Source organism: Talpa occidentalis, unplaced genomic scaffold, assembly GCF_014898055.3.
Source record: "Talpa occidentalis isolate TD23 unplaced genomic scaffold, MPIMG_talOcc4v2.1 talOcc4.10, whole genome shotgun sequence".
NCBI lineage: Eukaryota > Metazoa > Chordata > Mammalia > Eulipotyphla > Talpidae > Talpa > Talpa occidentalis.
Window position 1 is genome coordinate 34,042,884 of NW_023600993.1, and position 25,461 is coordinate 34,068,344.

The 25,461-nt window shown below is 57.5% G+C and overlaps 3 protein-coding genes across 9 annotated transcripts in view; all 3 read right to left on the reverse strand.

Moving 5' to 3' along the window:
- PFKFB4 (6-phosphofructo-2-kinase/fructose-2,6-biphosphatase 4) overlaps positions 1–4,426 on the reverse strand; it is a 34,271-nt gene extending 29,845 nt beyond the window's left edge. For 2 of the 6 annotated variants that reach the window (XM_037528594.2, XM_037528602.2), the window contains exon 1: positions 148–343. In XM_037528594.2, the coding sequence (XP_037384491.1) occupies positions 148–244 (97 nt within the window). In that variant the 5' untranslated portion in view covers positions 245–343. The other 4 variants (XM_037528601.2, XM_037528599.2, XM_037528606.2 and 1 more) reach the window with 4 other exon arrangements.
- Positions 4,427–5,866: 1,440 nt separating this feature from the next.
- On the reverse strand, positions 5,867–6,163 carry UCN2 (urocortin 2). Its single transcript, XM_037520380.1, has one exon. The coding sequence runs from the start codon at positions 6,161–6,163 to the stop codon at positions 5,867–5,869; it is 297 nt and encodes a 98-aa protein (XP_037376277.1).
- Positions 6,164–7,743: 1,580 nt separating this feature from the next.
- Positions 7,744–25,461, reverse strand: part of COL7A1 (collagen type VII alpha 1 chain) — a 31,279-nt gene continuing 13,561 nt past the window's right edge. The window contains exons 47-118 of one of the 2 annotated variants that reach the window (XM_037528623.1): positions 25,314–25,346; positions 25,088–25,141; positions 24,950–25,009; positions 24,819–24,854; positions 24,654–24,734; positions 24,515–24,550; positions 24,289–24,333; positions 23,990–24,061; positions 23,697–23,741; positions 23,439–23,465; positions 23,209–23,238; positions 23,013–23,093; positions 22,902–22,937; positions 22,786–22,821; positions 22,614–22,694; positions 22,347–22,382; positions 21,892–21,945; positions 21,761–21,805; positions 20,831–20,866; positions 20,724–20,759; positions 20,508–20,603; positions 20,363–20,398; positions 20,231–20,266; positions 20,056–20,103; positions 19,737–19,772; positions 19,492–19,614; positions 19,217–19,417; positions 19,082–19,117; positions 18,947–19,000; positions 18,698–18,766; positions 18,578–18,622; positions 18,405–18,467; positions 18,198–18,242; positions 17,807–17,842; positions 17,656–17,691; positions 17,485–17,529; positions 17,241–17,273; positions 17,099–17,161; positions 16,961–16,996; positions 16,802–16,882; positions 16,605–16,673; positions 16,450–16,485; positions 16,332–16,373; positions 16,136–16,180; positions 16,004–16,048; positions 15,291–15,326; positions 15,150–15,209; positions 14,903–15,010; positions 14,654–14,725; positions 14,472–14,507; positions 14,255–14,314; positions 14,105–14,149; positions 13,844–13,879; positions 13,321–13,356; positions 13,183–13,239; positions 12,965–13,036; positions 12,348–12,419; positions 12,117–12,152; positions 11,736–11,816; positions 11,429–11,482; positions 11,295–11,348; positions 11,159–11,221; positions 10,663–10,725; positions 10,442–10,558; positions 10,201–10,278; positions 10,050–10,103; positions 9,833–9,881; positions 9,220–9,252; positions 9,013–9,099; positions 8,700–8,789; positions 8,364–8,567; positions 7,744–8,082 (exon numbers count right to left, since the gene is read on the reverse strand). In XM_037528623.1, the coding sequence (XP_037384520.1) occupies positions 8,066–8,082; positions 8,364–8,567; positions 8,700–8,789; positions 9,013–9,099; positions 9,220–9,252; positions 9,833–9,881; positions 10,050–10,103; positions 10,201–10,278; positions 10,442–10,558; positions 10,663–10,725; positions 11,159–11,221; positions 11,295–11,348; positions 11,429–11,482; positions 11,736–11,816; positions 12,117–12,152; positions 12,348–12,419; positions 12,965–13,036; positions 13,183–13,239; positions 13,321–13,356; positions 13,844–13,879; positions 14,105–14,149; positions 14,255–14,314; positions 14,472–14,507; positions 14,654–14,725; positions 14,903–15,010; positions 15,150–15,209; positions 15,291–15,326; positions 16,004–16,048; positions 16,136–16,180; positions 16,332–16,373; positions 16,450–16,485; positions 16,605–16,673; positions 16,802–16,882; positions 16,961–16,996; positions 17,099–17,161; positions 17,241–17,273; positions 17,485–17,529; positions 17,656–17,691; positions 17,807–17,842; positions 18,198–18,242; positions 18,405–18,467; positions 18,578–18,622; positions 18,698–18,766; positions 18,947–19,000; positions 19,082–19,117; positions 19,217–19,417; positions 19,492–19,614; positions 19,737–19,772; positions 20,056–20,103; positions 20,231–20,266; positions 20,363–20,398; positions 20,508–20,603; positions 20,724–20,759; positions 20,831–20,866; positions 21,761–21,805; positions 21,892–21,945; positions 22,347–22,382; positions 22,614–22,694; positions 22,786–22,821; positions 22,902–22,937; positions 23,013–23,093; positions 23,209–23,238; positions 23,439–23,465; positions 23,697–23,741; positions 23,990–24,061; positions 24,289–24,333; positions 24,515–24,550; positions 24,654–24,734; positions 24,819–24,854; positions 24,950–25,009; positions 25,088–25,141; positions 25,314–25,346 (4,185 nt within the window). In that variant the 3' untranslated portion in view covers positions 7,744–8,065. Of the gene's footprint in view, positions 8,083–8,363; positions 8,568–8,699; positions 8,790–9,012; positions 9,115–9,219; positions 9,253–9,832; positions 9,882–10,049; positions 10,104–10,200; positions 10,279–10,441; positions 10,559–10,662; positions 10,726–11,158; positions 11,222–11,294; positions 11,349–11,428; positions 11,483–11,735; positions 11,817–12,116; positions 12,153–12,347; positions 12,420–12,964; positions 13,037–13,182; positions 13,240–13,320; positions 13,357–13,843; positions 13,880–14,104; positions 14,150–14,254; positions 14,315–14,471; positions 14,508–14,653; positions 14,726–14,902; positions 15,011–15,149; positions 15,210–15,290; positions 15,327–16,003; positions 16,049–16,135; positions 16,181–16,331; positions 16,374–16,449; positions 16,486–16,604; positions 16,674–16,801; positions 16,883–16,960; positions 16,997–17,098; positions 17,162–17,240; positions 17,274–17,484; positions 17,530–17,655; positions 17,692–17,806; positions 17,843–18,197; positions 18,243–18,404; positions 18,468–18,577; positions 18,623–18,697; positions 18,767–18,946; positions 19,001–19,081; positions 19,118–19,216; positions 19,418–19,491; positions 19,615–19,736; positions 19,773–20,055; positions 20,104–20,230; positions 20,267–20,362; positions 20,399–20,507; positions 20,604–20,723; positions 20,760–20,830; positions 20,867–21,760; positions 21,806–21,891; positions 21,946–22,346; positions 22,383–22,613; positions 22,695–22,785; positions 22,822–22,901; positions 22,938–23,012; positions 23,094–23,208; positions 23,239–23,438; positions 23,466–23,696; positions 23,742–23,989; positions 24,062–24,288; positions 24,334–24,514; positions 24,551–24,653; positions 24,735–24,818; positions 24,855–24,949; positions 25,010–25,087; positions 25,142–25,313; positions 25,347–25,461 lie in introns of both variants that reach the window. The other variant, XM_054693908.1, reaches the window with a different exon arrangement.

A 25,461-nucleotide genomic window follows, 5' to 3' on the forward strand; every position in this document is an offset into this window, starting at 1 on the left:
TGTTCCCGTCCCCCACCTGTTCCTGCTCTCCTCCCACGAATCCTGGCGGCGTCGCTAGTCCCGGCTCCCCACCTGTTCCGGTAGGCTGCCGTGGGACCACTGCCCAGGCGCTCTAACCACCTCCCCTGCGCGCGGACCCCGCCTCACCACGGCGCTGGCAGGCGTGCAGAACGGGTCGCCCATTGCTATATGGCATCCAGATTTTCTTCAAAGGGTTCTGGGTCAGTTCCCGTGGGGACGCCATCCCGGTCCAGGATGAGTCGACTGCGCGACTTCGGACCCTGTAGCGGGGCCACCTCGGGCCACTTGAGGTCCCGCCCCTCGGCCCCGCCCCTCATCCAGCAGCGGTGACGCCGACCCAACTCCCTGCAGGCCCCGCCCCGGAGCGAGCGGGCTCCACCCCGACTGAAGAGGGCCGGGCCTTCGAGTACGCATGTCCACCCAGCCCGCGCGCCGCTCGCGGCCAAGCCGGCCCGAGGCGCCGGCCGGGATTGAGAGTGCGCATGCCCAGTTCTCAGCGCGCCCCAGGCTCGGATTGTGCAGGCTCCGCCCCGGATGCGCGCCCAGCCGGGCACACCCGCCCGAACGCGCGCTAAGCGCAGGCCTCTCCCATGGCCTTGCACTGGGGCACCACAGTCTCACCACCAGGGAACCCCGGGTTCCGCTCCTTGCCACGCATGACCTCAGGGGCTCCAGAAGGGAGGGGTTTGCATGCGATAGAGCCTGAACCACAGGACTTGATAACGCTAGTAAGTGTCCAGTAGACCCAGCTGTCAGGCTGTCAACTCCATAGCAACCCGCCAGTCAGTGCCCCTGACCTTCTCTTGCCAGCCCTGGGACTCCCCCTGCGCACATGGCTCAACCATGCTGAAAAAGCCCCTTTATTTTATGGAAAGGGACACAGTACAAATTTGATCATGTTTCTCTCTCTGCCTTGGCCAGCTAAACCCCAGCCCACCTGGCACACAAGAGCAGGACCTTTTAACCATGCTTTCTGGGGGGGCTCACTGAGTCCTGGCAGTGGGGCTTATTTCTTCTTCCAGGATTTCATTTTTATAAATTAAATTTTAAATCATAAGTTTACATATATTTTTTTAATTATAGTTTCTTTTAAGATTTATTTATTTATGCATACAAGAACTGGGGTACAGGCCAGAGGTGCCAGGGGTGACAGGATTCACCAGAGACAGAGTGGGGAGCAGAACAGGCAGACTGACTGAAATACACTGCTGAAGGGAGCAGCGGGAGAGACCAGAGAGGTCTGACGCACCATGTGGGTAGCTCCCCGGCCGGCTGGGATCGAACCTGCACTGCAGAGGCTGTGGACAGCTTCACAGCGCTGTGCTCAACCGCCTGCGCCACCAGGGAGGCCCTACATATATTTTCAAATGAGCTTTTGTATCTTCATCAGGAAAATGGAATGCACACATCATCAATCTTACAAGGTTCTGGTATAGATAAGAATCTGGTATAGAATGGAAAAATCATTCTAACACACATTAATGTTATCACTTATATTGCTATCTCTCTCTTATCTCTAAATCCGCAGTGGAGGTAGCAAGGGCCAAGGGAAAGATTCAGAAGTTCAGGAACGCCTGGTTCAGTGTCTTTCCATTCTGCTTTCTCAGCCCAGCCTCTCCAAGTTTCATACACTTTGTGCTCTAGCCCCCACCCACACTGGTGGAACCTGGGTCACACTGCCTTCTATCCTTGTCCACCAAATCCCCTGGCAGGATCATTGCATCCTTAAGCTCTCAGTGCCCAATGTGTGCCCGGCCAGGAGCCAGGTGCCAGGGGCATGGAGAGCAAGTCTTAACCCAGTGCACCATGGGGACAACGCCCCCTTCCTCTGGCCTCCTTGCCCCTGCGTTGGGTCAGTCCTCCACAGCCCTGCAGAACTTGGCAAGGAACTTTTCAATGATTCTGATATAGATATCTTGCCCACTTCACAGGAAATGAAAGTTCAGGAAGTTCATATATTGAAACCCAACCAGACTTCCCTGAAACCGTCTCTAGATGCCAGCCCTGTCCTAGACAGTGTTCACCACTTCCTCCTTCATGTTCTCTCCGCAGTGTCTACCACCCACCTCTCCACCTCATGCCTAGGAGTTCTGAGTACATCCACAAGCAGCTCCTTATGGGCACATTGCCCCTATCATCTGCTTCCACTTCTTCAAAGCCGCTCGTTCTGTTCCTGAGACAGACAGCCCTCCTATCTGTGTCCTGGTCACAGCCAAAGCCATCCTGGGGCTGTCCCAGCCTCAGAGAACTGTCAGTGCACTCCTACACCCCATCTAACCCCAGCACTCTCTGCAGAAACGACCTCCTCCAGCATTCAGACACACAGCACCTCCTTAGGCCTGCCTGCTCTCTTCCCAGACTTCCTGGGATGTTAGGCAAAGGATCAAGAGGCAGCAGGGGGCCTCCCCTGGGTGGTGCAGGTGATTGAGCACAGCGCTGTGAAAATTAGGTTTGATCCGGCCAGCCTGCAAGGCAGACCTCTCCTGTGGCGCCCGCTGCTCCCTTCAGCAGTGTATTTCAGTCAACCTGCCTGTTCTGTTCCCCACTCTGTCTCTGCTGAATCCTCTCACCCCCCACAACTCTGGCCTGTACCCCGGTTCTTGTATATATAAATAAATAAATCTTAAAAAAAAAAAAAAAAGAGGCAGCAGAGTAGTTCAGGTGGCCAGGGCCATTTCTAGGAAGCCATCATGACCAGACAGTCTGGGCCTGACTTCCCAGGAAATGCAATGGTTTTACACCTCCCACTCTTCCCCAGTCTGACCCTGGACTGACTCAGACACACCCTCCTCAGTCCCTATATCCAGAACAGCCACAAATCAACAGCAGAGGAGCCTGGACTCCTCCCCAAGGCCAAAGTCTACATCTGCTCTGAAGACACTCCCCATCGCTTTTCCTGTGGCTCTATCCCTTTGGAAGAAACTGAGGAAGAGAAGGACCTAGCATCACAAACCCAGCCAACAGTGCAGGAGGGACTCAGTTCAACTCTGTCCTCTGAAACCTCACCATCCACACCTGGCACTATCGCCAAACTTCCTACCTTGACACCTGTGCACTTGTTTGTTCCCTCCACGGAAATGCTCTTCTGGCTTTCTGTGCCCTCAGCATCAGTAATGCCCAATAGATTAACTCATGCTTTCCTCTCCTTGGAGTCATCCCAAAGTGAGGTAGCTAACTTGGCCAGGGGTAGAGGGTATGCTGGGATATCAGAGTGCACGCCTACGTGGACATGTCCTGCTCAGCTTCTCCCCACCATCATCCTGCCTGGCACTGGTGGGCTTCTGTGGTGTCCTCTGCACTGACCAGTAGACCTCCTCCCAGTGTCCCTGGCCACAAGATATGGCGTGGCCAGAGTCTTCAATCCTCAGTTCTCAGTGTTCAGACTCTTTCCAGTCCCTGTATCTGCTGGCTAGTCCTGGCCAAACCGCCACACCACCCTTTGCAGCATAAAGACCCAGCAGCCTCAGTGCACTCTACACAGACCCACATGTGATGCACGAAAGTGCATGTATGCACATAGCTGCATGCGTACACACTCAAAAGCCCTGTGCCCAGGTATGTGCAGAGACAGGGGGGCTGCAGTGGGGCCTGCTGCTCTCTGCTGCCTCCCTTTCCGCTTCCCTCTGCCACCACTGGGAGGTGTGGGGAGTTCCCAGGAGTTCCAGCTTCCTCTGGCCATTCTTAGCCAAGAGTGTCCCTGGGCCCAGAACTCAGGGAGTGTGAGGTTCCAACCCAGTAATAGGGAGCCATGTGACCAAGCTGCCTGTGAGCCCTGGTCAGTACCTGCAGATCCCAGCCTGGTACACGGTATACAGTAGGTGCTTACGGTGACTCAGGACCATACAGTGTACACAGTAAGGGCTCAGAGAGGATCATGACCAGGACAGAGCACACAGTAGGTGCTTAGAGCAGCTCAGGACCAGCAAGAGGCACACAGTAAGTATCCTAGAAATACTGGCTTAAGAAAAACTTCCTAAATGAGCTCCCCAAACTGGCATGACCCCCCAGAAGGAAATGGACAAATGTGACCCCTTGGAGGACAGCAAAGGGCAGAGTGGGACGGCCTCAGGCAGCTCCAGCTGGCTGTCCCTCCCCCAGCTGAAGGAAGAAGCTATTTATAGTTCCCCCTTGGCCCAGCCCCCTCTCCCCTGCGAGGCAACAGTGATCCCCCTCCTCCAGGCCACTGACAGATTGATGCCCCCTCAGAAAACCCCTATACATGGAGAGACCCCTCACACCTTCACACACCTTCCAACACTAACCCCACAAAGCCCAGGTCTTTTCCCAATCCCCACCCTCACCAAGCAGCCCATGCCTACCCTGCCTGCTGCTCCCTGACCCGGGGTCTGTCAGGGAGCTGCCTCCTTCCGTGCCTCTGTCCATCCTGCAACAGAACTGGCCTTGGCCGCCGCCCCCCCGCAGCTTGGAGTCGGGCAACCCCGCCCTCCGCCCTCCGCCCTCCGGGTTCTGGAGAAAGCCCCAGCCAGCCCTTCAGCCCTGCCTCTCCAGCCCCGCCTTAGGCCCGCCCCCCCAGGGCCGCTTCCAGTTGAGAGATCAGCGCCAGTGCCCCCACCCCAGGCAACCACGCTTCAGCCAGTATGCCTTTCTCTCCGGCCAGAGTTGTCCACACTGCCCAGTGTCTGCCCTTGTCTCTGGCTGGAGTTGGCTCTACTGCCCAGAGTGCCTGCCCATGTGCAGGCAAGCCTGGCCACGCTGCCGGGAGAGCCAGTCCCATCTCCAGCCCAACAGTGGAGTTGGGAGTGTGAAATCAGGTAACACTCCCTGCACACCAAGGAACCAGGCTAGTGGAATGGGGGCTGGGGAGGTAGGGAGGAGGGCAGCGCAGCCAGGTGCCCCTGGGTCTCACTCTGATTCTCGGGTCTCATTCTCCAGTCACTATCTTTATTGAGCACTTCCCATGTGCCAGAACCTCAAATACATCTTGTCAGTGTTCACAAGAAATTTGGTGGCATCACTTTGTTTTACAGATGACAAAACTGAGGCTCGGAAAGGTGCGCTCACCTGCTCAGGACAATTCAATAAGGAGGGGCAGGGCTGTACTGGAGCCCCAGCAGCCCAAACCCCTCTCCTCTGGGGCTGAGGCTGTGAGTCAAGGGCGTGGGTAAGAACACTGCCCTACTGTGTGTTATGCTTGCTTTATGCAAGTTTGGGGACAAGCACCTGTTCCTCCCAGCCTCGTCACATAGCCGCACCTTGCTCTCACACGCTCACAGCTGTCAGATCCATGGAGACACAGCCACACACGCACACACACCCCCAAGGCCAGGCTGCCACAACCACGGCCGCAAACTTCCCACATCTGAACATTCATGCCTGGAGATGACCTGCACGGCCCCATCCATCTGAGGTGGGTGCTGGGTGCATGCGACTCCCTACTCCCACCCCAGCGCCTCCCTGGGTGGTGACCTATGGGAAACAGGCCTGGTCTTAGGTGGACTGGTCTCAGGTGCAGTGTTGAGTTCCTGAGCTGAGGTTCCTATAAGTGGCATGAGGGACCATGTGCAGCGGCGTCCGGATGCTCTGTGATTGTGTGGCAAGACTCCACATGGTAGTGACCTTCCATGGTAGTGTCCAAGTGTCCAGACAGACTGTCCATCTGCGGGGCTCCCAGGTGTGGCGAGACTCCACTTGGCAGCAACCCAACATGGCACTATCCAACTGTAACTCTATGAGACACTCAGTTGGGATGGGACACCATGTGACAGTAACCCCGCATGGTGTGTCCAGAGGCACTATGCCCAGATATAGCACCATCCAGCTCTGTCGCTGCCCTCCAGGTCTCCCTGTTCAGGGGGCCCCATCATGGTGACCGCCTCCCTCAGGCTCAGCGGCGGCCAACATGGGCTAGGATATGAGAATTGATGGCCGCCTGTTCCCTCACAGCCCTAGCCCGGGCCTGCTCCAGTAAGATCTGCAGAAGGCCGACAGGGACGTCCAGTGAGAGTGTGATGCGGGGGCCAGGGCGGGGGCCAGAGCTGGGGCTGTCCGAGGCCGCAGGGTAGGGAGTGGCCAGGGTAAAGTTCTGAGGGAGGAGCTGGAAGGCCGGGACAGGAGTTGCTGGGACAAGCAAGGCCCTGCTCAGGATCAGGACCATCAGCATCAGCAGAGGCCACCTGGTCATCGTGTGATCCAGCTGCGAGGAAAAAACAGGTTCGGGGCAGGGGTACTGGTCAGCTATGGCTCATGGACAGAGAGAGACAGGGAAAGCAGAGACAGAGATTGAGGGGTAGAGATTAGGGACGTCAGGTCAGGGACACAGAGAGACAGAGACAGAGAGGAGAACATCAAGAAGAAAGCCAGAGTGAGACACAGAAAACCAAGACAGAGTTGTACAGAGAGGGGTCAGAGAGGCAGAATGAGAGCTAGATACAGAAGAGGAGAGGGAGTAGAAAGAGAGATGAATGAGATGAGGCTGAGTGAAGTTGAAGCAGATGGAAGAGATCAAAACCATTACAGAGACAGAGAGCTTGATGGAGATAAGGATGCAGAGAGAGGGGGGCCTCCCTGGTGGCGCAAGGGGTTAAGACACAACCTATGGGGCCTCCCTGATGGCGCAGCGGTTGAGCGCTGGGTTGCGAAGCTGCCCGCAGCCTCTGCAGCACTGGTTCAATCTCCGGCTGCTCCCCGGCCACCAGAGGAGGGTCCCGCATGGCGCGCAGACCTCTCCTGCTGCCCGCTGCTCCCCTCAGCAGTGTACTTCGGTCCTTCTGCCTGCTCTGCTCCCCGCTCTGGCTCTGGTGAATTCTCTCACCCTCCCGCGCTTCTGACTGTACCCAGTGCTTGTATAAATAAATAAATAAAAATAAATAAATCTTTAAAAAAAAAAAAAAAGACACAACCTATGAAGCTATCCACAGCCTCTGCAGCAAGAGTTCGATCCCCTGGCCAGCCAGGGAGGTGATCCACATGGCGCGGCAGACCTCTCCTGACTCGCCCGCTGCTCCCCTCAGCAGTGTATTTCAGTCTGTCTGACCCCACTCTGTTCTGTTTCCCAATCTGTCTCTGGCGAATCCTCTCACCCCCCACACCTCTGGCCTGTACCCCAGTTCTTGTGTGCATAAATAAATCTTAAATAAAAAAAGAGTGAGTTCATTTAAAAAAAAAAAAAAAAAAGGATGGAGAGAGACTGACAAAAGGAAAGTCCGAGGTCTAAGCAAGAGAAACAGCAGGTCTAGGACAAAGAGGGGTAGAAATGGTGGTGCTCGAGGTAGAAAGCAGTCAGAGACCCCTGAACCCCCTCAGGTCCAGACACCTCCACTAACCCAAATCCCAGATCCACTCAACCCCCAGGACTCTGCCCATCCGGACCCCATTCCTACCAGTACCAGCCTCCAGGCTCCGCTGGGGGTGAGTCGGGCTGCTGAGGCTGCCTGGGGCTGGGGCCAGGCAGTGCTGCGCTGTGGTCTCACCCTCTTCCCTCCTTAAGGGCCCTTTATCTCCCTCAGCGCCCTGGGATTGGAGCTAAAGCATGCTTCCTGAAACAGTCCCCCACCTATGACTCAGCACCTCCTGGGGGGCAGCGTGGACACATTCTCAGCCCTGACCCCATCTACTCCGTTTTGGGGACAAGTAGTGGGATGAATGTCACAGGACAGTGACCAGGACTCTGCACCCATGTAAGATACTACTGACCTCCCAGAGAAAACCTGCCTCCCCCGCCACACACACCCTTGTCTGCAAATAATCACAACAGAACCCTGTTAAAACAGCAGCTTTAATGCCCCCCAGAATCAGCACCATGTCATCACAGGCTTGGGTCAAAGGGCGGGTCAGACGCAGTCACATCCGCTCACTGCCCACAGCCACCCACACTGAGTCATCTGCCAGGGAGGCAGAAGCCACAATGGGGGTTTGTCCACAGGGGGGAAGGCTAGACCCACAGGACCAAGTCACTGAAATAACGGACACGCACATGCACACTCACGTGCACACAGGTCACTAGCACCAAGGGGAGGGCCAGCAGGGTCCTGCTGAGACACCAGTTCCTCCAGGGAACACAGAACTTCAGCTCCTCATTGGCGCCTCAGCTCTGGGCAGCACCTGGCAGGGCAGGTTGGGAGGTGTCTTCAGCCATCTGGTCTACCCAGCATGTCAGCCGCAGAGAAACATGGGGACAGGCATCACTGGGAAGGGAGCTGAGAGCAAGTGGGAGTGGGGGCTCTGGCCTACACGGGGTCTTGAAAGGAGGGAATGTGAAGGGGACCATACGGGCAACTCCACAGCTAGAGCCCTCTATTTAGTTCTTTTGCCTGGAGGTCTGTCCTAGGTCCCCCAACCTGAGGAGGCTTCTGACCCACAACCTAATCTAGGTGGGCTCATACCTGTCCCCTGGCTCTGGGCCACCTGGGGCTGGCAGCGGCGCTCACAGGCCTCACGGGTCCCAAAACGGTTGGCATTCCCTCCGCAGCCACCGTAGACGAAGGGGTGACAGGCCTCCCTGCCACCTGCCACAGCCCGATGGTACCAGCGCAGGGTGTAAGCAGTACAGGAGCCCTCATCCAGTGGAAGCAAGCAGGGGTCTGGAGCTGATGGCGTCAGGAGGTCAGCAGGGGTGTGGGAATCACAGAGGGGGGTCAGGAGAGGTCAGCGGGAATCAGCTCTTTCTGCCCCTATCCCATCATACCCCACCGCCCCCCCGAGCCAGTCCCCATTCTCACCATCACCATCCCAAAGAGCCTCAGGGTCCTGGTATTCCTCCACAGAATACTCAGAGTATTCGTACTCGTCGTCCTCAGGGGGCACTCGGCCTGCATAAGGGTGGGGTGTGCTGTCACCAAGGCGCTGCTGGGTCAGGTTCGTGCTGCCCAGTCCTGGTCTCAGGGTGGGCAGGCAGCACAGGTGTCCCATGTGTGCACAGGGTGTTCGTGCAGGTGCCCTGCGTGCAGAGTCTATGCACGTGGCCTGTGCCAGGCAAGTGTGAGCCCCTGCTCGAGTCTGTGCCCCATCCACACACGGGTGCAGTGTCCTCACCTTCCTCTTCTGCATGCGAGACCCGGAGCACTGGCACAGGATGGAGCGGGGAGCCGGCGGTGTCTGCAGCATAACTAGGGAGGGGTCCTGGAGCACAGGGCCCTGGGGTCACTGGGGCTTCACCCCAGCCAAGAGGACTAGTAACGGGCACAGCAGGACCTTGGGTGAGGAAATTCCAGGAGCAGAAAATACCAGAAAACTACTCACGTGATCCAGATGCAACAAACTGGCCCTGGCAGGCTGGAAGGGGCAGAGAGGGGCAGAGAGAGAGGCGATGACAGGGAGAGCAAGACACAGAGATGGAAAGAAGCAGGGAGGGAGAGGAGACACACACACGGGGGTAGAGACAGACAGAGTGACAGAGAGATGACAGGAAAAAGAGGACACAGGGTGGGGAGCAGGGAGAGAGAGAGAGAGAGAGAGAGAGAGAGAGAGAGAGAGAGAGAGAGAGAGAGAGAGAAGCAGAAAAGCAAAGGGCAAGAGACACAAAGAAACAGGTAGGCATGAAGACAGACATGGGAGGAAGGAGACAGAACTTCACTCTGATGTCCTGATGGAGCCCACAGCACCCCGCCTCCTCTGGCTCCATCGGGATCTAGGACCCCTACGCATCTATCAACATCTGCCTGTGTGCTTCCATCTGGGGAGGGCCTGTCAGCATGTCACTCCTGAAGTACTTGTGCCCTTCTGCGTAAGCCATCCACCTCTGCCCATCTTCTTGGCTGCTGGTCCCCCAAAGTTCTGAGGACCCTGACTGTCCCTGTCTAGGGGTACTGGGGTGTAATGGGAATGGGGATTCTCTGGGTTGGACCCCACTTACCGCAATGCTGACTCAATTCCTGACGCACAAAGCCCCGAATGTCACCCTCCTGGGGGCACAAGACAAAGATCAATAAGAACCCATGGATCACAGGAGGGACACAGGGCACACGACAGAGGGACCATAGAGAGACAGCATCCATCAGGGGCCCAGACCCAGGGGATTAGGGTATCGGGTGCAGGAAGCAGGGCTCCAGCCCACCCAAGCCCACACTCACTGTCAGAGCAGCTTCTCCCTTCTCACCACGGGGGCCAACAGGTCCTGGCCGCCCCTATGTGCAAAAGGTGGGACCAGACTGTGACTTCTGATCTCATGGACACCAATGGTCACCCCAATCTCTCACCCCAAGACCAGGAATTCCCACTCACCTGCTCCCCTCTCTCTCCAGGGGCTCCCGGGGCCCCAGGGGCACCCACCACACTTTCTCCGGGGGGACCTCGCTCACCCTATCAGGCATGACCGAGTGAGCAGGGTCAGAGGCCAAGGTGGTCAACAGCAAAGCAAAACAAGATCATAGGTTCAGGAGTTGAGGCAGGGATATTGGGGGAGGGTCAAGGTTGGAAAGGTCAGGGAGGTTTAGGGTCAGGAAGCAGAGTCAGGGCCCCTTACCTTCTGGCCCTGAAGTCCCTCAGGACCTTTGGGACCAACACTCCCAGGTGGCCCAGGGAGACCAATAGAACCATCATTGCCCCTGGGACCTGGGGGGCCCCCAGTTCCTGGGAGCCCCTAGGGAGAGATTGGTGAGAGTCAGTGGTCAGGGCTCCCCAAAATGGGCTCACTTCCAGATAGTACAATCTCCTCAATTGATCATAACCTTGACCACAACTTACCCGCTCCCCTTTCTCACCCTGGTCACCCTTGGGTCCAAGTTGCCCATCAAAGCCTCGGTCACCCTGGCAACAGAAGAAGCATGCCTTGGCTTCCCTCAGCGCAATCCCCATGATCCTCCTGGCCCCACGACCATGACCTTCCATGACCCAAGCACATGTGACTCTACCCGTTCAGGACCGTCAAACAGCTATGATCCCCATAATGTCACCCCCACTGTAGCACTCCTTGCCCTACTCCACCTATTTCCCTTATACCGGCACACTGACCTCCCCACCAATCCCCACCCACTGCAACACTGCAACCCCTCAGTCCTGATGTGCATATCCCTGCTGCTCCACCACTCATCTCACAACACTGCCCACCCTGAAACCTCGAGACCCACCCCACTTCACCCCCAATGACCCAACCTTCCTTGATCTAAACTCCCCATGACCCTTCTGTGCCCTTCCCTGCCCCATCCTGACCCCCCAGAGTCACTGCCCAGAGACCCCATACCTTGGGACCGATCAGGCCTTCTTTCCCAGGGGCTCCCGACTGACCCGGTATACCCGGTTCCCCCTGGAAAAGAAAAGACATGAGCTGGGCCCTGCCCACCCATCCTCTCCCTATTTGGGGTGTGCCTCACACTCACCATATCTCCTTTGCGTCCTGCCAGCCCGGGGCGGCCTGGGAAGCCAGCTTCTCCCTGCAGGCACCAGGTGGAGGGGTCAGCCCAGACTCCAGGCCCCAGAGCACCCACATCCCTGTCAACTGTCACCATTGTACCTTGTCTCCCTTTTCTCCGTCCAGGCCACAGGCTCCCTTGACCCCCCGTTCACCCTGAGGGGGAAAAAAAACAAGTGGAAAAGTGACCTCCAGATACCTCAGCCTATTACTCTGATCCTGAAATCAACTCTCCAAACTGGCCACAAACATGCTAACCTCTGACCTTCCTACCTCTGATGTAACACCCCACATTCAACCATGTCAATCCCAACATCCAACCCCAGATACCTGAACTCTGACTCCAGATACCTCACCCTCCAACATCAGGCCTTCCTGATCAGGAAAAAAACCCAGTCCCTTTTCCTACCTTAAGGCCCCGGGGACCCATGAAGCCAATATCTCCTTTTTCTCCTCGGATACCAGGGGCTCCATCCTGTCCTGGGGATCCCTGGGCCAGAGAGGAGTCAATGCAAGGTCAGGGGAGGTCAGTGAGGGATCAAAGGGAATCACTCAGGATTAATGCGCAGGGAACTCTAAGGAGGTGAGTCACCACTGGAGGCCAGGGATGGTGGAAGGACAGGGTTTTCCATGGGGACAAGGGTCACCAAGGGGATCAGCAAGTGGAGTGGGACCATCACAGGGGTTACTGTGAAGGTGGGGCCGCTGGGAAACATGAGAGCACTCAGTCACTATAAGATCAAAGGCTACAACATGGGGATGGGGGCCCGTGGGAGCAAGGACATCTTACCGGGTCACCAGGGATCCCTATAGCACCAGGTTCACCCTGTAGAGAGTGGAGATGAGGGAGGGCGGCCCCTCAACGTGATTGTCCCCCAATGACAGCCACCCAGTGACTCTGCAGCTTTGGCTGCACACAGACCCCATATGGCCAACAGTGAGGGAGACTGGACACTCTCCAACACTCAGAGGACAATCGTGGGGCATGTGTGTCCACCGGCTATGCTGGGGTGGGACTTGCCTTAGGCCCGATGAGTCCACGTGCTCCCAGAGCGCCTGCTGAGCCCTTGTCACCAGGATCTCCCTTGGCACCCTGGGGGAGTGACCAGGAGAGGGACACAATCAGGACCAGACCAGATTGGGAGACTGGAGTCTGACTGGATCCTGCTAGCCAGGCAGAGTTCACACCCTACCCCCGGCCCACCCCAGTGACTCCTGCCTTCCAGGCTGTGCCGTGGCAGGGCGAAGCTGGGACTTGTTCTGTGGAGTGGTTCATTTCTCACCCCAAGACACCCCCAGATTCGTGCCCCTCCCTCCCACCGTTGTGCTCCTAACCCTACCTGGAGTACCCCTAATATCCATGGAGCCCCCTTTTTATTTACACAGGGCCTCTCATAGACGCACAGTCCACAGGGCTCCCCTCCTGACTGCAAATTAAGGCCCTTGAGCTCTCCGCAGAGCCTCATCCTCTCAGCCACCCTGTAGAGCTCCACAGCCTGCCGGGTGCCCTCTCCCTTTGACCCCGAGAAAGTCCCCCTCCCTTCCTCCTCTGCTGTCCTCACAAACCCTCCAGAGAGCCCCATAGTCTACAGGACCTCCCTCCTGACCCCACATAGAGGATCCCGCTCTTCCCCATACCTTTTCTCCAGGGTCACCACTCTCTCCCCGAGGTCCTTTGTCTCCATCTGTGCCCCGAGGCCCTCGTTCACCCTGGGTCAGGGTCAGAAGTCAGGGTCAGGGGCTGCCAGCTCCTCACTCTCTGAGATTTGAGCTCTCAGATCTTCTGACCCAGCCCCTCAGAAGCCCCTCATGTACCCAAGGGGGACCCGGTCTACACATGGATCAGACCCACTCACCATGTCCCCCTTGGCACCCTGTGGCCCCGGAGGCCCCAAAATCACGGCTGAGTCACCCTAAGTGGATAAGGGGCAGTCAGAGGAATCAGGAGCACCTTCACTCCTCCACCTCTGCCCTCCCCCCATGCCCACACTCACCTTGTCACCCTTTTGCCCCGCAGTTCCAGCATCACCCTGTTGGGCAGAAGAGTGTGAGTCTCACCCAGATGAAGTTTTGTTTTTTTTTTTTTTTGAAGACTACGAAAGTCTTTTTATTTTTTCATGTAATGATGTAAAACATAAATGTTGTCTTGGCATATAATCACATATAATCTTTCCTCTCACTTGGCAACCAGCAGATTGGGGAATTCAGAGAACTGCTATAACTCCCTATGGAGCATAGTATATTAGTATTCCAGAAGTTTATTCCAGCCCACTCTCCCTTTATACTCCAAAACATCTTCATTGTGGTGTTTGATAAGACAGAGCCACAAGAAAACGGAGGTGCCCAAGGTCACTCCAACTTTCAGCCAGCTTGGTTTGTGCAGAGAACTTTAATAAGGGAGGCTGAGCAGGGCCAGCAGCCCGGAATAGGGGTGCAACCCTGCAGAGGAGACCCAAATTCTGAATTACAAGATCCATCCCCACCCCGACTCAACCCCAATTTCCCCCACGTCCTTACCTTTTCCCCATGCTCCCCACGGCTGCCTGGAGGCCCCTGGAGGAGAAGAAGACTATCAGCTAAGGGAACTGGGGGGTTCATGGGGCAGCTTAGGGGGTAGGGGAGGACTAGAGGGCTTCCAGAGTATAGGGGAGACAAGGGACCAAGAGTAAACCAGGAGAAGCAGAGGACCAGAGGGCTGCAGAGAGTGTCCTGGGAGCACAGAACTCACGGGCAACGGACTAAAGTCCCACCACGGGTGCTTTTCCCAAGGGGACTCACCATGAGTCCTCGGGGTCCCTCCTGTCCTGGGCGACCATCTTCACCCTGGATGGTGACATTAAGATCATTGACTCAGAAGTTGGAAATCAGAGGTGTGATGAAGTGGTCACACCGGTCACGGGCTGTGGCTGCAGAACAGGACGTACATACCCGGGCACCTGGCTCCCCACGCTCGCCTCGGGCCCCCGGCACCCCTGCTCCGGGGTCCCCCTGGAGATCAAAAGGACACCGAGGATAAGCGAGGGTAATCAGAGGGGGTCAGAGGATCACAGGAGGCTAGTGAAGATAGGAAGGGTGACAGGGGCCAGTGGGGGCTGGAAGGGGTAACAGGGGTACAGGAAAGAGTCAGCAGTATTATCCCATCTACCTTGTCTCCTTTGAGTCCAGAGGTCCCAGGGGCTCCCTGTGGACAGAGTGAAATGAGGGTCCTGTGACTCAAAAAGGCACCCCCCTCCAGTCATGCAGTGTGGCAGAGTCCCCAGAGTAAGTCTCCCCGTGGACAGACCCCAGGCACAGGGACCGTGTGGGTGCTAGGGCACTTCTACTCACCACTGACCCTGGTGGTCCAGGCGGCCCCAAGGGGCCTGGGGCTCCTTCTCTCCCTGGGAGGCCTGCCAGACCCTACCAAAAATTAAGACAAAAAAAGCAGAGCATAACTTGAGAAACTTCCTCCCCTCTGCCCTCCCCAAGATTGGGATGCCCCAAGGTTGGACCCAGGCCCCATCTCTGCCTCACCCACTACCAGATTCAAGGTGCTGAAGTCACCAAGTCCCTTCAGGCTGTTCCCAGCACCCTTACCCGCTCTCCAGTGGGGCCTGGCTGACCCGTCTCTCCTCGAGGGCCTGTCTGACCAGGAAATCCAACAACACCAGGAGCACCAGGTTGTCCAGGGGGGCCCAAGTCTCCCTGGTGCAGAGACAGCAAAGGGAGGCACGACCCCAACACGACTCCTTCTCAGGACTGGTCCACAATACCCTCTTCTTCCCGCTGCCAGGCCCCCTCCCCCCCCCCGCTGCCCCCACCACTGTGATGGGCATCAACTCACCTTCAGACCTGGAGGACCAGTTGGACCAGGGGGACCCTGGATCCCAGCTCCTGGGTCACCCTTCAAGGAGAGAGGGGTCATATGAGGCTCAGGGAGTCTCAGGACCATGACTCCCAGCAGAACATTTTGGAGCACACGTACCTTGTTACCCTTGAGTCCTGGAGCCCCTTTCTGACCCTAAAAAATAAAGTAAGCAGAACTTACGAGGGTGGGAACACAAACTCAGAACATAGGGACAGCCCAAAAATATTCCCAGGGGAGCTCAGATGTGATCACAGACACATGGGAACTCAGGCATGTGAGCAAGCCGAGGCTCACGGGAGCGCAGAGGCGACCACACACTCCCGAGAGCACAGAGGAGGTGACCACAGACACGTGGGACTCACACATGAGCACAGACTCAAGGCACGACAGATGTGAGCACAGATGCGTGGGAGCTCAGGCAGGAGCAGGAACCCTGACACATCCCATTCCAGGTTGCTGAGATGCGCACCCAGACATGAACTAGACACCCGGGGCGCAGGCCGGAGGAGGAAAGGGGCAGCATGGACACATGACCAAGGAGAGGCCCACAGAACTCCAAAGGGCACCGAGGCCGGGAGGTGAGACATGGTGAGGAACACGTGACCTGGGAGCGGCACGTGGGAGCAAAGACAGGGAGCCAGAGGCCTGCGAGTATGGAAGCGAAGAGCTCATGACCCCTGCCTGTTCCCCAGAGCAGGACCTGAATGCTAGCCTGTGGTGGGGCTGGGCTCGGGCTAGGGCTCAGGTCTCTGCACAGGCCCAGGCACGGTCCGTGTCCACAACTGCACTCCCCAGCCCAGGCTCAGACCTTGCCCAGGCCCCAGACTCACATCTTCCCCAGGATCTCCAGACTCCCCTGCACGGCCAGCTTCGCCCTACACAGAAAGGGTGGTGAAGGGGCTGGACCCCAGCCTTACCCCTCCCTGCCCCATGCTCAGGTCCTAGTGGCGGGTCCACCTCACCTTCTCACCGCGTGGCCCCGGCAGTCCTCGGTCACCTTTGGCTCCCTGTAGAGACGGGGCAGGAGGTAATATGGGTGTCAGCGTCACAAGCAGAGGAGACTCAAGGAGGGAGGCATGAGGCCCAGTGGGGGGCATACTGTGGAAGCTGAGGGTCACGAGGGTGGGTAAGCTATGCTGTCTGGGGCGCCATACTCACCGGCTCTCCCACCAGGTCTCCAGCAAAGCCTCCAGGGGCTCCCTGATAAGAGAGAAGGATGAGTGGGATTCCTTGGTTCCCCCCACTCAGCTCCTCCCCCCAGGCCTCCCACACTCACCTTCTCTCCTTTTGCTCCAGGGGGGCCGACTGCAGCCTGCGGGGAATGCCTGCTGAGTTACCTTGTTTCCTCCCTTTGCCCCACCCCCACCCAAAACTTGGGGAGAGGGGACAGGGAAGCTGGTAGAAAGGATGGGTTTCAAGGTTAAAGATCACCTGTCCAGGGGCCCCCATGGGTCCAGGCTCTCCTTTAGGTCCGACAGGGCCGGGCAGACCTGGTGACCCCTATGGCAGAGCAGCATGAGAAGCTGCTTCTCTCCTACCCTGCCCTCCTGCCCACCCTTCACCCTCCAGGCACACAACTGGGCACAGGGGCCCATGCAGGCCTGCAGCAAGCTCCCCCCAGCACATACCGGCACACCAGGGGCTCCTCTGTCTCCATCTTTACCACTGGCACCATCACGACCTGGGACTCCTGGCTTCCCTGTCTCCCCCTGAGAGGGAGGAGCTGTCAGGGACCTGTCCACTCAGCCCCTGGTCCCTGGAGCCCAGCCCTGATCCCCAAGACTCACCACTTGTCCAGGCAAGCCCGGTGGCCCCTGAGGACCCTGAGGAAGACAAGTCAGATGTAAGGAGGGACATAAGACATGAGACTAGGACTTGGGAGAACATGGGACCCAGAAGGCAGGTGCATGGCAGGGCTCACTCACCACAAGGCCTGAAGAGCCAGGGGGGCCGGGAAGCCCCACAGCTCCAGTGGGTCCAGGGAGACCCTGAGGGAAGAAAAAGTTCAGGGAGATGCCAAGCCCACCCCACTCCCTTGGAGTCTAACCCATGAGCTGGGCCACTCACCCGGCCTGGTGGTCCTGTCTCTCCAGGCTCTCCCTGCCAAAAACCGAGATCGTGTGACTCCACAGGTGGATGAGAAGCTCCTCAGCCCCAGTCCACAAGCAGAGCCCCCATGGACCAGGTGCCTTGGTGCTCAGCCTCACTGCAGGGCAGTGACACCCCAGAAAACTGACAAGTGTTAACCTGATGCAGATGCGGCTTGAAGGAGCCTCCTTCCAGCCACATACCTGGGCACAGCCATACTCACCTTCAGGCCAGAAGGTCCCTGGGGTCCTGCAGGGCCAGCAAGGCCCTAGAGAAAATTGTCAAAGGGTGAGAATTATCCACCTGCTCAGAAATTAACACACATATGGCCTGGTTCATCAGTAGGGACCAATGCCTGTTCCACCCCCACCAGACAGTGCCTCCCATCACTCACCGGGGCACCAGATGGTCCTGGGTCTCCATGGCCACCCTATTAAAGAGAGAAAATCTGAGGCGGGAGAGCCAGTACGATGGGGAAACTGAGGCAGTAGCACCCATTGTGGAGATTGGGCACATGATGGAGGCAGGAGGAATGGGGTACTCACCGCTGGGCCAGGAGCCCCCCTAGGACCTTGTTGACCCTGAATGAAGAAAGAAACTGCTGAGCCTCAGTCTGGGCCTCCTCACTTGAGCCTGTTCCCACCCTCTGGAGCCTTTCCCTGGGGGGCCCGCCCATCTCAGGCACAGATTAATCCATACCCAGGGCTGTCCCTCATGAATTCAGATAGGTGCACTCACACGTGCGTGCGTGCTCACACACACACACACACACACACGCCACCTTTCACAGACGTCACACATCTGCACTCACACCTGCACACAGGCACAGCACCTCATCTCTGGTGACACACGCAGATGGCAGTCAGCACACAGCAGGGGTGGGGGGCTTGCATGTTCCAGAAGAGCCTGAGCCGGGATGTTTCTACCGCCACTCACCGGCTTTCCTTCAGGCCCAGCCACACCGCGCTCTCCTGGTAGACCCTGAAGAGAGCAGGTTTAAGGCCACACTGCCCTTGTTGCCCCATCCCAGCTCCCCCTAGACAGCCCAGGCAGTGCAGACTGCAGTCCCGCATGCAGGACAACACAAGGGCGAGGCGTGTGCTGGCGTGTGCACAGCATGGCATGCATGGGACAAAGACTCACCGGGCTGCCATCATGCCCCCTCTTTCCAGGCTCTCCCTGGTCTCCTTTGAGGCCTGGCATACCCTGCAAGCAAATGTCATGCCTTGAATCCCCAATCATTGCCCTGCACCCACATACATACACCCCCAGTATGCCCCCATAGAGGGGGGCAGACATGGCATGGGAGTCCTCACCCTGTCTCCTTTGGGGCCTTGATCACCTTCACTGCCTGGCTCCCCCTGTGGGGATGATATGTCAAGTCAGGTTCTGGTGCCATGCAGGGAGCAACTCCCAAGTTGATCCCACACACTGACCTTAGCACCCTTGAGTCCAGGAGGTCCTTGCTCTCTAGGGAATCCAACACCTGGCTCATCCACAGTCACCTACAAGCACAAGGTCCCGGGGGACAGATGTGTCTGTCACAGAGGCAGGGGGTCATCACAGACCATAAGGTCCCAGAGGGTTATACACTCAGAGACACCAGAAGGAGTTTCTGGGACCCAAGCTAATATTGGCCGCCTGGTGACAGCAGACACAGCCTAGGACAAAGCTGGGGTGATCACCTTGGGGCCAGGGGGGCCGGGAGGTCCAGGGAGGCCAGGAGAGCCGTCTCTGCCCTGCAGAAAAGAAGGCCATGGGGTGGCTGCCCCAGTGCAGCCTCCAGGCAGTCCCACCCTATGAAGCCCAGCACAGCTCACCTGTTCTCCTCGGTCTCCTTTCTCACCCCGTTCTCCCTGAAGTGCAAATAGCAAGATGAGGTCTATGTGCAGGTGGCATCCAGCTTTTCCTGGCCCCACTTCCCGGCGGCCCTCCCAGCCAGCCCCCAAGCTCACCCTCTCTCCTGGCCTTCCTGCCTCCCCCACACCGCCAGCCCGGCCTGGGAGCCCAGGAATACCAGGCTTTCCAGGCTCCCCGGCAAGGCCGGGTGGTCCAGGAGGGCCCCTCTCCCCAAGAGCCAGTCCAGGTGGCCCCTGAGGGCCAGGATCTCCGCGTTCTCCCTTCGGCCCACGTTCTCCGGAAAAGCCAAGGGGACCCTGGAGGAGCAGAAGAGTGAATGCTGGTGGCTGTATAACTGCACAGACACCCCCAGCGCGCAGCCAATACGCACCTCTTTGCCTGGGGGGCCCCGCTCTCCCGGGTCCCCCTTGGGGCCACGCCGCCGTTCGGGCACAGGCAGGAAGACGCCAGAGCTCTCATCCCAGGTCTCCACGATCTCACGCAGGGCAGAGGCCTGAGGGGTGGGAGTAGCAGGGCCCGTTACAGCAGCCCCCTCATGCCCTGGCTCTGCCCTATGGGCAATAATTGCTGCAGGGGCCCCCACCAGCCTCCAAACCCAGTTCCCAAACAGCTTACCTTGATGCCAATGTTTTCCAGCAACCGCTCCACATTCTGAGAACACAAGCTCAGTAAGGGGCTGCCCAAGGAGGAAAATCCCCTGCCTCTGCCCAGAAACAGCCTCCATGCCCTCTTCCCCAGGACTCTTGCCCAGAGGACCCTCGGGTGAGGTTGCTGGAGGCCTCTGGAGCCCCTCCCTGGCATGTCCCGGTGCCCAGTTTGCCCTGAGTGCAGGTTCCAACAATCCCAAAGGGCAGGGGATGGAGCACCCAGGGCAGAATGGTGGGGCCTCATGGCAAGAGGAAGGGGATCAGAGTCAGGTCCCAGCCTCACTCACCCCCACAGTCCCAGGTTCTCCCCTCAGGCCACGCTCTCCGGGGAGGCCCTAGAAACACAAGAAACAAGCTGCTGGACCCCATTTGTGGGGTGGGGTGGCGTATATGTGTGTGTGTGTGTGTGTGTGTATGTGGTTGCTATGGCTACCGGGCATGCGAAAAATGTGGGGGTCTCACCTGTTCTCCTTTGAGTCCACTCTCCCCACGGTCACCCTGTGATAAAGAATGACCAGGTGGGGTAAATGCTCCCAACCCTGGTCGGCCCTTCACCATACCCCCCTTCACCATACACAACACATGCACACTCACCTTGGGGCCTGTGCTTCCTGGAACACCAGGAAAACCCTAAGATATGGCAGAATACAAAGGGGTCACACAAGATCATGGAGTCCCAAGAGTGTCTGGTGGTAGCAGACAGGGCCCTGTTGCTCCCAGAACTGCCCAGGACACTCACCTGGCCAGGAGGGCCAACCTGCCCTGGGAGGCCTGGCGGACCTTGAAGTCCAGGGCTACCAGGAGTTCCACGCTCACCCTTAGGTCCATCGTGACCCTGAGGAGGAAGCATCCAGCATCAGGACCCTGAGACCCCAGAAGGGTGGAATCATACAGCACAGGGTGAGGGTCAGGGTGGGGGTGGGGGGCAGAGATTGCGTAAGACTCTAGCACTCACTTCTCTCCCAGGGGGGCCGGAATCTCCCTTCTCTCCCTGAGGAAGACAGTTGCTTCAGACAGGGCTCCAGTCTGAGGCCAGAGCAGACTCCAAGAGAGGAACTTTACCTTTCTCCCGACTTCTCCAGGGTCCCCAGGTTCTCCCTGCGGGCAGAGGACTCATATCAGCCCAGCACCTGGCTGCAAGACACTGTCTTGGCAGATCTCAGGGGACGGTGTCTGTGCCTGTAGTCCCAAGCCTCTGCTGTCTCAGAGCGCGGCCTGTGACTATCTGAGTGAGCCGTTGCGCATGGGAGGGCCTGCCTGTGTGGTCTGCTCACCTTCATAACTGACTGTCCATGTCCTATTTCTTTTAACTTTCTAGATAGAACCCCACACAATTGCATCTATTTCTGGGTGGGTGAGTGTCCACATGTCCCGGGTGTGTGTCTGCATGGCCCTGTGGGTCTCTGTGCCCTGGGAGGTAACACCGAGTAGGTGTCTCAGGCTGCTTGCATTATCTTAGCCCATGTATGCACATGGGCCGAGCTTATCTGTGTGTACGCAGGAGGAACATGTGTGTGCCTATCCCTGGTATCTTGAGAATTGTCTATATATCTTGGGATCTGTCTGCAAGTCTTGCGAGTATCTCAACTCGTGTGATCAGATGTGAGTGAGTGGCTATGAATGCACATGTCACCTGTGGGAGTCACAGATGTGCGTCTCACTACATCTCAACACAGATCTGCTTGTGTGCCTGGGCCTGTGTCTTAGCATCTATTTGCGTCAGTGTCAACATGTCTCCAAGTGTCCCTGAATGTGATTTCAGACCAGTGTGTCTGCACTGCTCCACCTGTGTCTGGCTCTTTGCTTGTGCCCGGGACTTTGGGCAATCTCGGCAGGTATCGGTCCGTCCAGGCACAAGTCATCATGTCCACCGAGTTGGTTAACTCGCTGTGTCTGCAAGGCTGCCTCTGTGTGTACATGGATGCGTGTTTTGGGATGTTCCCATGTGCCTGGGTATCTCTGGGTATCGCTGTGTGTACCCTGGATACTCACATTTTTCCCGTTCAGGCCAGGTTTGCCATCCTCGCCTGACTTTCCCTGTGGAAACAGATCATTAGGCAGAAGTCAGGGCTGGGGTGAGGGTAGAAAGGGGACAAAGTGGTAGCATGAAAACCTGAACTCACCGGTGCTCCAGGGGGTCCAGGGGGGCCATGTTCTCCTCGGAGGCCTGGAAGCCCCTGGAAAAAGTCTTTGCTAGCATTGAGAGAGCCCCTGAGATATTCTCTGGGGCACACTCCAGACAGGGAGGACCCCACTAAGATCCTCTTCCAGTGACACCCAGAATTTGATGTCCCATTGAGATCTATGTCTGAGGCAAAGACCCCATGAGTTGGGGGGTCCCTAGTGAAATTCAAGGTTAAAAAAAAAACAGGACATTGAGGGGCCTCAGGCCCCAAGGTAGAGAAGTTCAGAAAGTGGGACTCTGCTAAAATTTGCCTACCAGGAACTGGGGCCCCACCCAAGGACAAGGCCAGACCAACACCCATTTTGGCTAATGCTATAATAATAACAAGCTGGCTGCAAATTTATATAGGACCCCTCAGCCACCCCCTCCGCCCTAACATTTCCCCTCACTTACATCTCTCCCCGGGTCCCCGGCTTTGCCTGTAGCACCCTAAGGAAAAACTCAAAGTCAGGGAGTCCGTAGTGGTCATGGGGTCAGGGCGACGAGTTCTTATGAACTAAAGGCCTGCTTGGCTGTAACATCCCCCACCCCAGCAGGGCTCTAGACTCAGCGTACCCAGCTGGCCCTACAGCTCATCATGACCAAGATGACCCAGGTGAGGCTGCGGCATGTTTAGGGGCCAGGGAAGAGTGCCACTAAGCAGTGACCACCATGACTCACGTGCAGCCCTGGGGGGCCAGGGGCTCCAGGTTTCCCATCCAATCCACTCCGGCCATCCAGCCCAGGGGGGCCCCGATCACCCTGAGGAAAACAGAGTGGTAAGGGGCCTCAACGGATGAGATGGAGAGCTAAGAATCCAGGTTCACAGTGAAAAACCTCCGTGCTCACTCACCTTCTCTCCTGCAGGGCCTCGGACCCCTGGGTCTCCCTGGAGAGCAGGACAAAGGTCAGATGAGAGATCAGAACAAGATGGGGCCTTAGACTGATGGGGCATTGTGTAGAACTCACCTGAGGGCCTGAGGGCCCCCGAAGTCCATCAATACCCTAAGGACAGAGGGAGGAAGAAATCAGAGCAGGCCCTCCAGCCCCAGACCTCCCCATGGGACCAACCACACTCACCCTCTCCCCAGAGGCTCCAGGGGGGCCGGGGTCGCCCTTGGGTCCTCGAGGACCCTCTTGTCCACGGTCCCCAGGCTCTCCCTGTGGCAGAGACAGGCATGTTAAGGGAACAGCGCTAGGGCCACAGACAGACCTGTCACGGGGCCAGGATGCTTTCATAGGCTCACAGTGTCACCCCACCCACAGACCCTGATACCTTCTCTCCAGCTCCAGGCCCCGTGTCCGCCTGTGGGAGGAATGACTGATGAAGAGAATGGTTCAACAGGGCAGGTAGAGGTGGTGAGGGGGCTTGTGAAGGGCTGTGGGATCAGTGAAGTTATCAAGGGGTGGGGGAAAGGAGTCTATGGATGGGATGAGGGGACACAGGGTGGAGTCAACAGGCAGGTGAGGGAGAGGACAGAGGGCCAGGTCCAGCTCAGCCCTTACCAGCCTTCCAGGGGCTCCTGGGGGACCCTGGGAATGGAAATCGTTATAGTCACCAGGAGCCCTGAGGTCCCAGAGCACAGCTTAGGTTTGCCCAGGCTCAACTCTGACCCCGAGTTCCCTGCAGTTCACCAACGCCAATCCCCAGGGGGCAGGGCAGGCCTGGAAGTGGCCACCACCTGACCTCTAGGCCCCTTATGTGGGCACTGACCAGAACGAGCACCTCCAAGTCCCCGAGCCCAGAACACCAGCAATACTCACTGGCTCCCCACGGTCACCCTTGGGTCCAGATGGTCCAGGGCTGCCCTGCAGAAAGTCAGGGAGTCGGGTTACTCAGGATAACTAGACACTTTGAGGGATTTTAGAAACATCCTAAGGACTCATAGGGCTCCTGGTGAATTTTTGGGGGCTGTGATGAAGGGGGCCATAGGAAATGAGGATTCTGAGGGTTTAGATTGTAGCAATGGGTGGCAGGATTGAGTGTTAGGAATTGAATGGCTGGGGGTGGGGGGCTGCAGTGGGGTTGCAGTCAAAGGCCAGAGGTTAGGGCTTACATTTCGTCCATCCTCTCCAGGATCTCCCTGGTCTCCCTTCTCACCCACAGGTCCCCGAGCTCCAGGTAGCCCCTGAGAAGAGCAGCAAGTCTGAGACAGACCCTCCCAACATTTTGCAGTTTCCTCCACAACCCCCCATACTTCCCAGGCTCCCCATCACCCTGAAAACCACACTAGACTTGCCTATCACCCCATGCCTTTCTCCAGACTCATTGCCCATTATCCCCCTCAGAGCTTCTTGTCCCTTCGTGCCCACCTCCGAACAGTTCTCCCCGCCCCTGGCTTCTCCCAAGCCTCACCCGAAGGCCACGCTCGCCAGCTTTTCCAGGCAAACCTGGGTCACCCTGGTGATGGAGAGAAAGCCACACACACAGGCGAGTTAGGCTCAAGCCAACTCAGGGAATGGGGAGAGAGAAGGGCGGAGCACCAGCTGGAAGGCAGGCAGGGCTGGTCTGGTGACCTGCAGAGCCCCCAGCCCCCGGGGATTACAGTTCAAGCAGAAATCACAGTGGGTAGGAGTCTTACCGGGGGACCCTCATCGCCTTTCTCCCCAGCTTCACCCTGTGAGACATGAGAGTCAGCCCTGATCCCAAGCCCTGTCAGAGATGCTGACAATGCACCAGCTCCCTTGTGTCCCAGGACTCCCCCAATTCAGTCTCCTTACATCTCGTCCTCGAGGGCCAACAGGTCCTGGGGAGCCAGGCCGCCCAGGGTCTCCCTTTTCTCCAGGAGGCCCCGAGTCACCCTGTGGAGGAGGCAAGAGTGAGGTTGAACATAGCAGCCAGTGACCCCGGAAATGCTGAATTTACCTAAGCTTCCAGGTACTCACTGGAGGTCCAGCTCTGCCGGTGAGGCCAAGGGGACCCTGTGGGGTTGGGGAAGGGGGATAAGACTTAGCTGGAGCTCCCAGACACCACCTCATCTCCCTCTGTCACATTCCCCATCCCCACATTTCTTCACCCGGTCTCCAGGGTCTCCTTTGGGGCCAGGGTCTCCAGGAAGAGTCAACCCAGGTAGGCCCTATGGGGGAAAGTATCAGCAGTCAGGGGGGTACAACCTTCATCTGCTCTACCCCCTAAACCTTTCCCCTTCACTCACCCGCTCCCCTTTGACTCCAGTAGCTCCTCTGGGCCCAGTGAGCCCAACATCTCCCTGGATGTAGAAAAGATTGTCAGCACCATCCCCAGGGTCTATGACTCCCATGACCCCCCATGACCCAGCTATCAAGCCACAACTCTCACAACCTTCAGTGTAGGGCCAAAGGCAGGTCCTGTGACCTTGACCTCCCCCTGTAACCGCCTCCTCTCACTCATGCCAGACTTACCTTTTCTCCCTTGGCTCCTGTACCATTAGGTCCCTGAAAACAAACAGGACAGGCACAGCTTGACCCCACCTGGGGTCATAATACCACAGCTCAGTTGGGATCTCGTGGGGGAGGGGGAGTGGATATAGAACTAGAAGGTGCAGAGCTC

Excerpts from the sequence above, each read along its gene's own strand:
- UCN2 (XM_037520380.1), bottom strand. The coding sequence starts at position 6,163 with ATGACCAGGTGGCCTCTGCTGATGCTGATGGTCCTGATCCTGAGCAGG.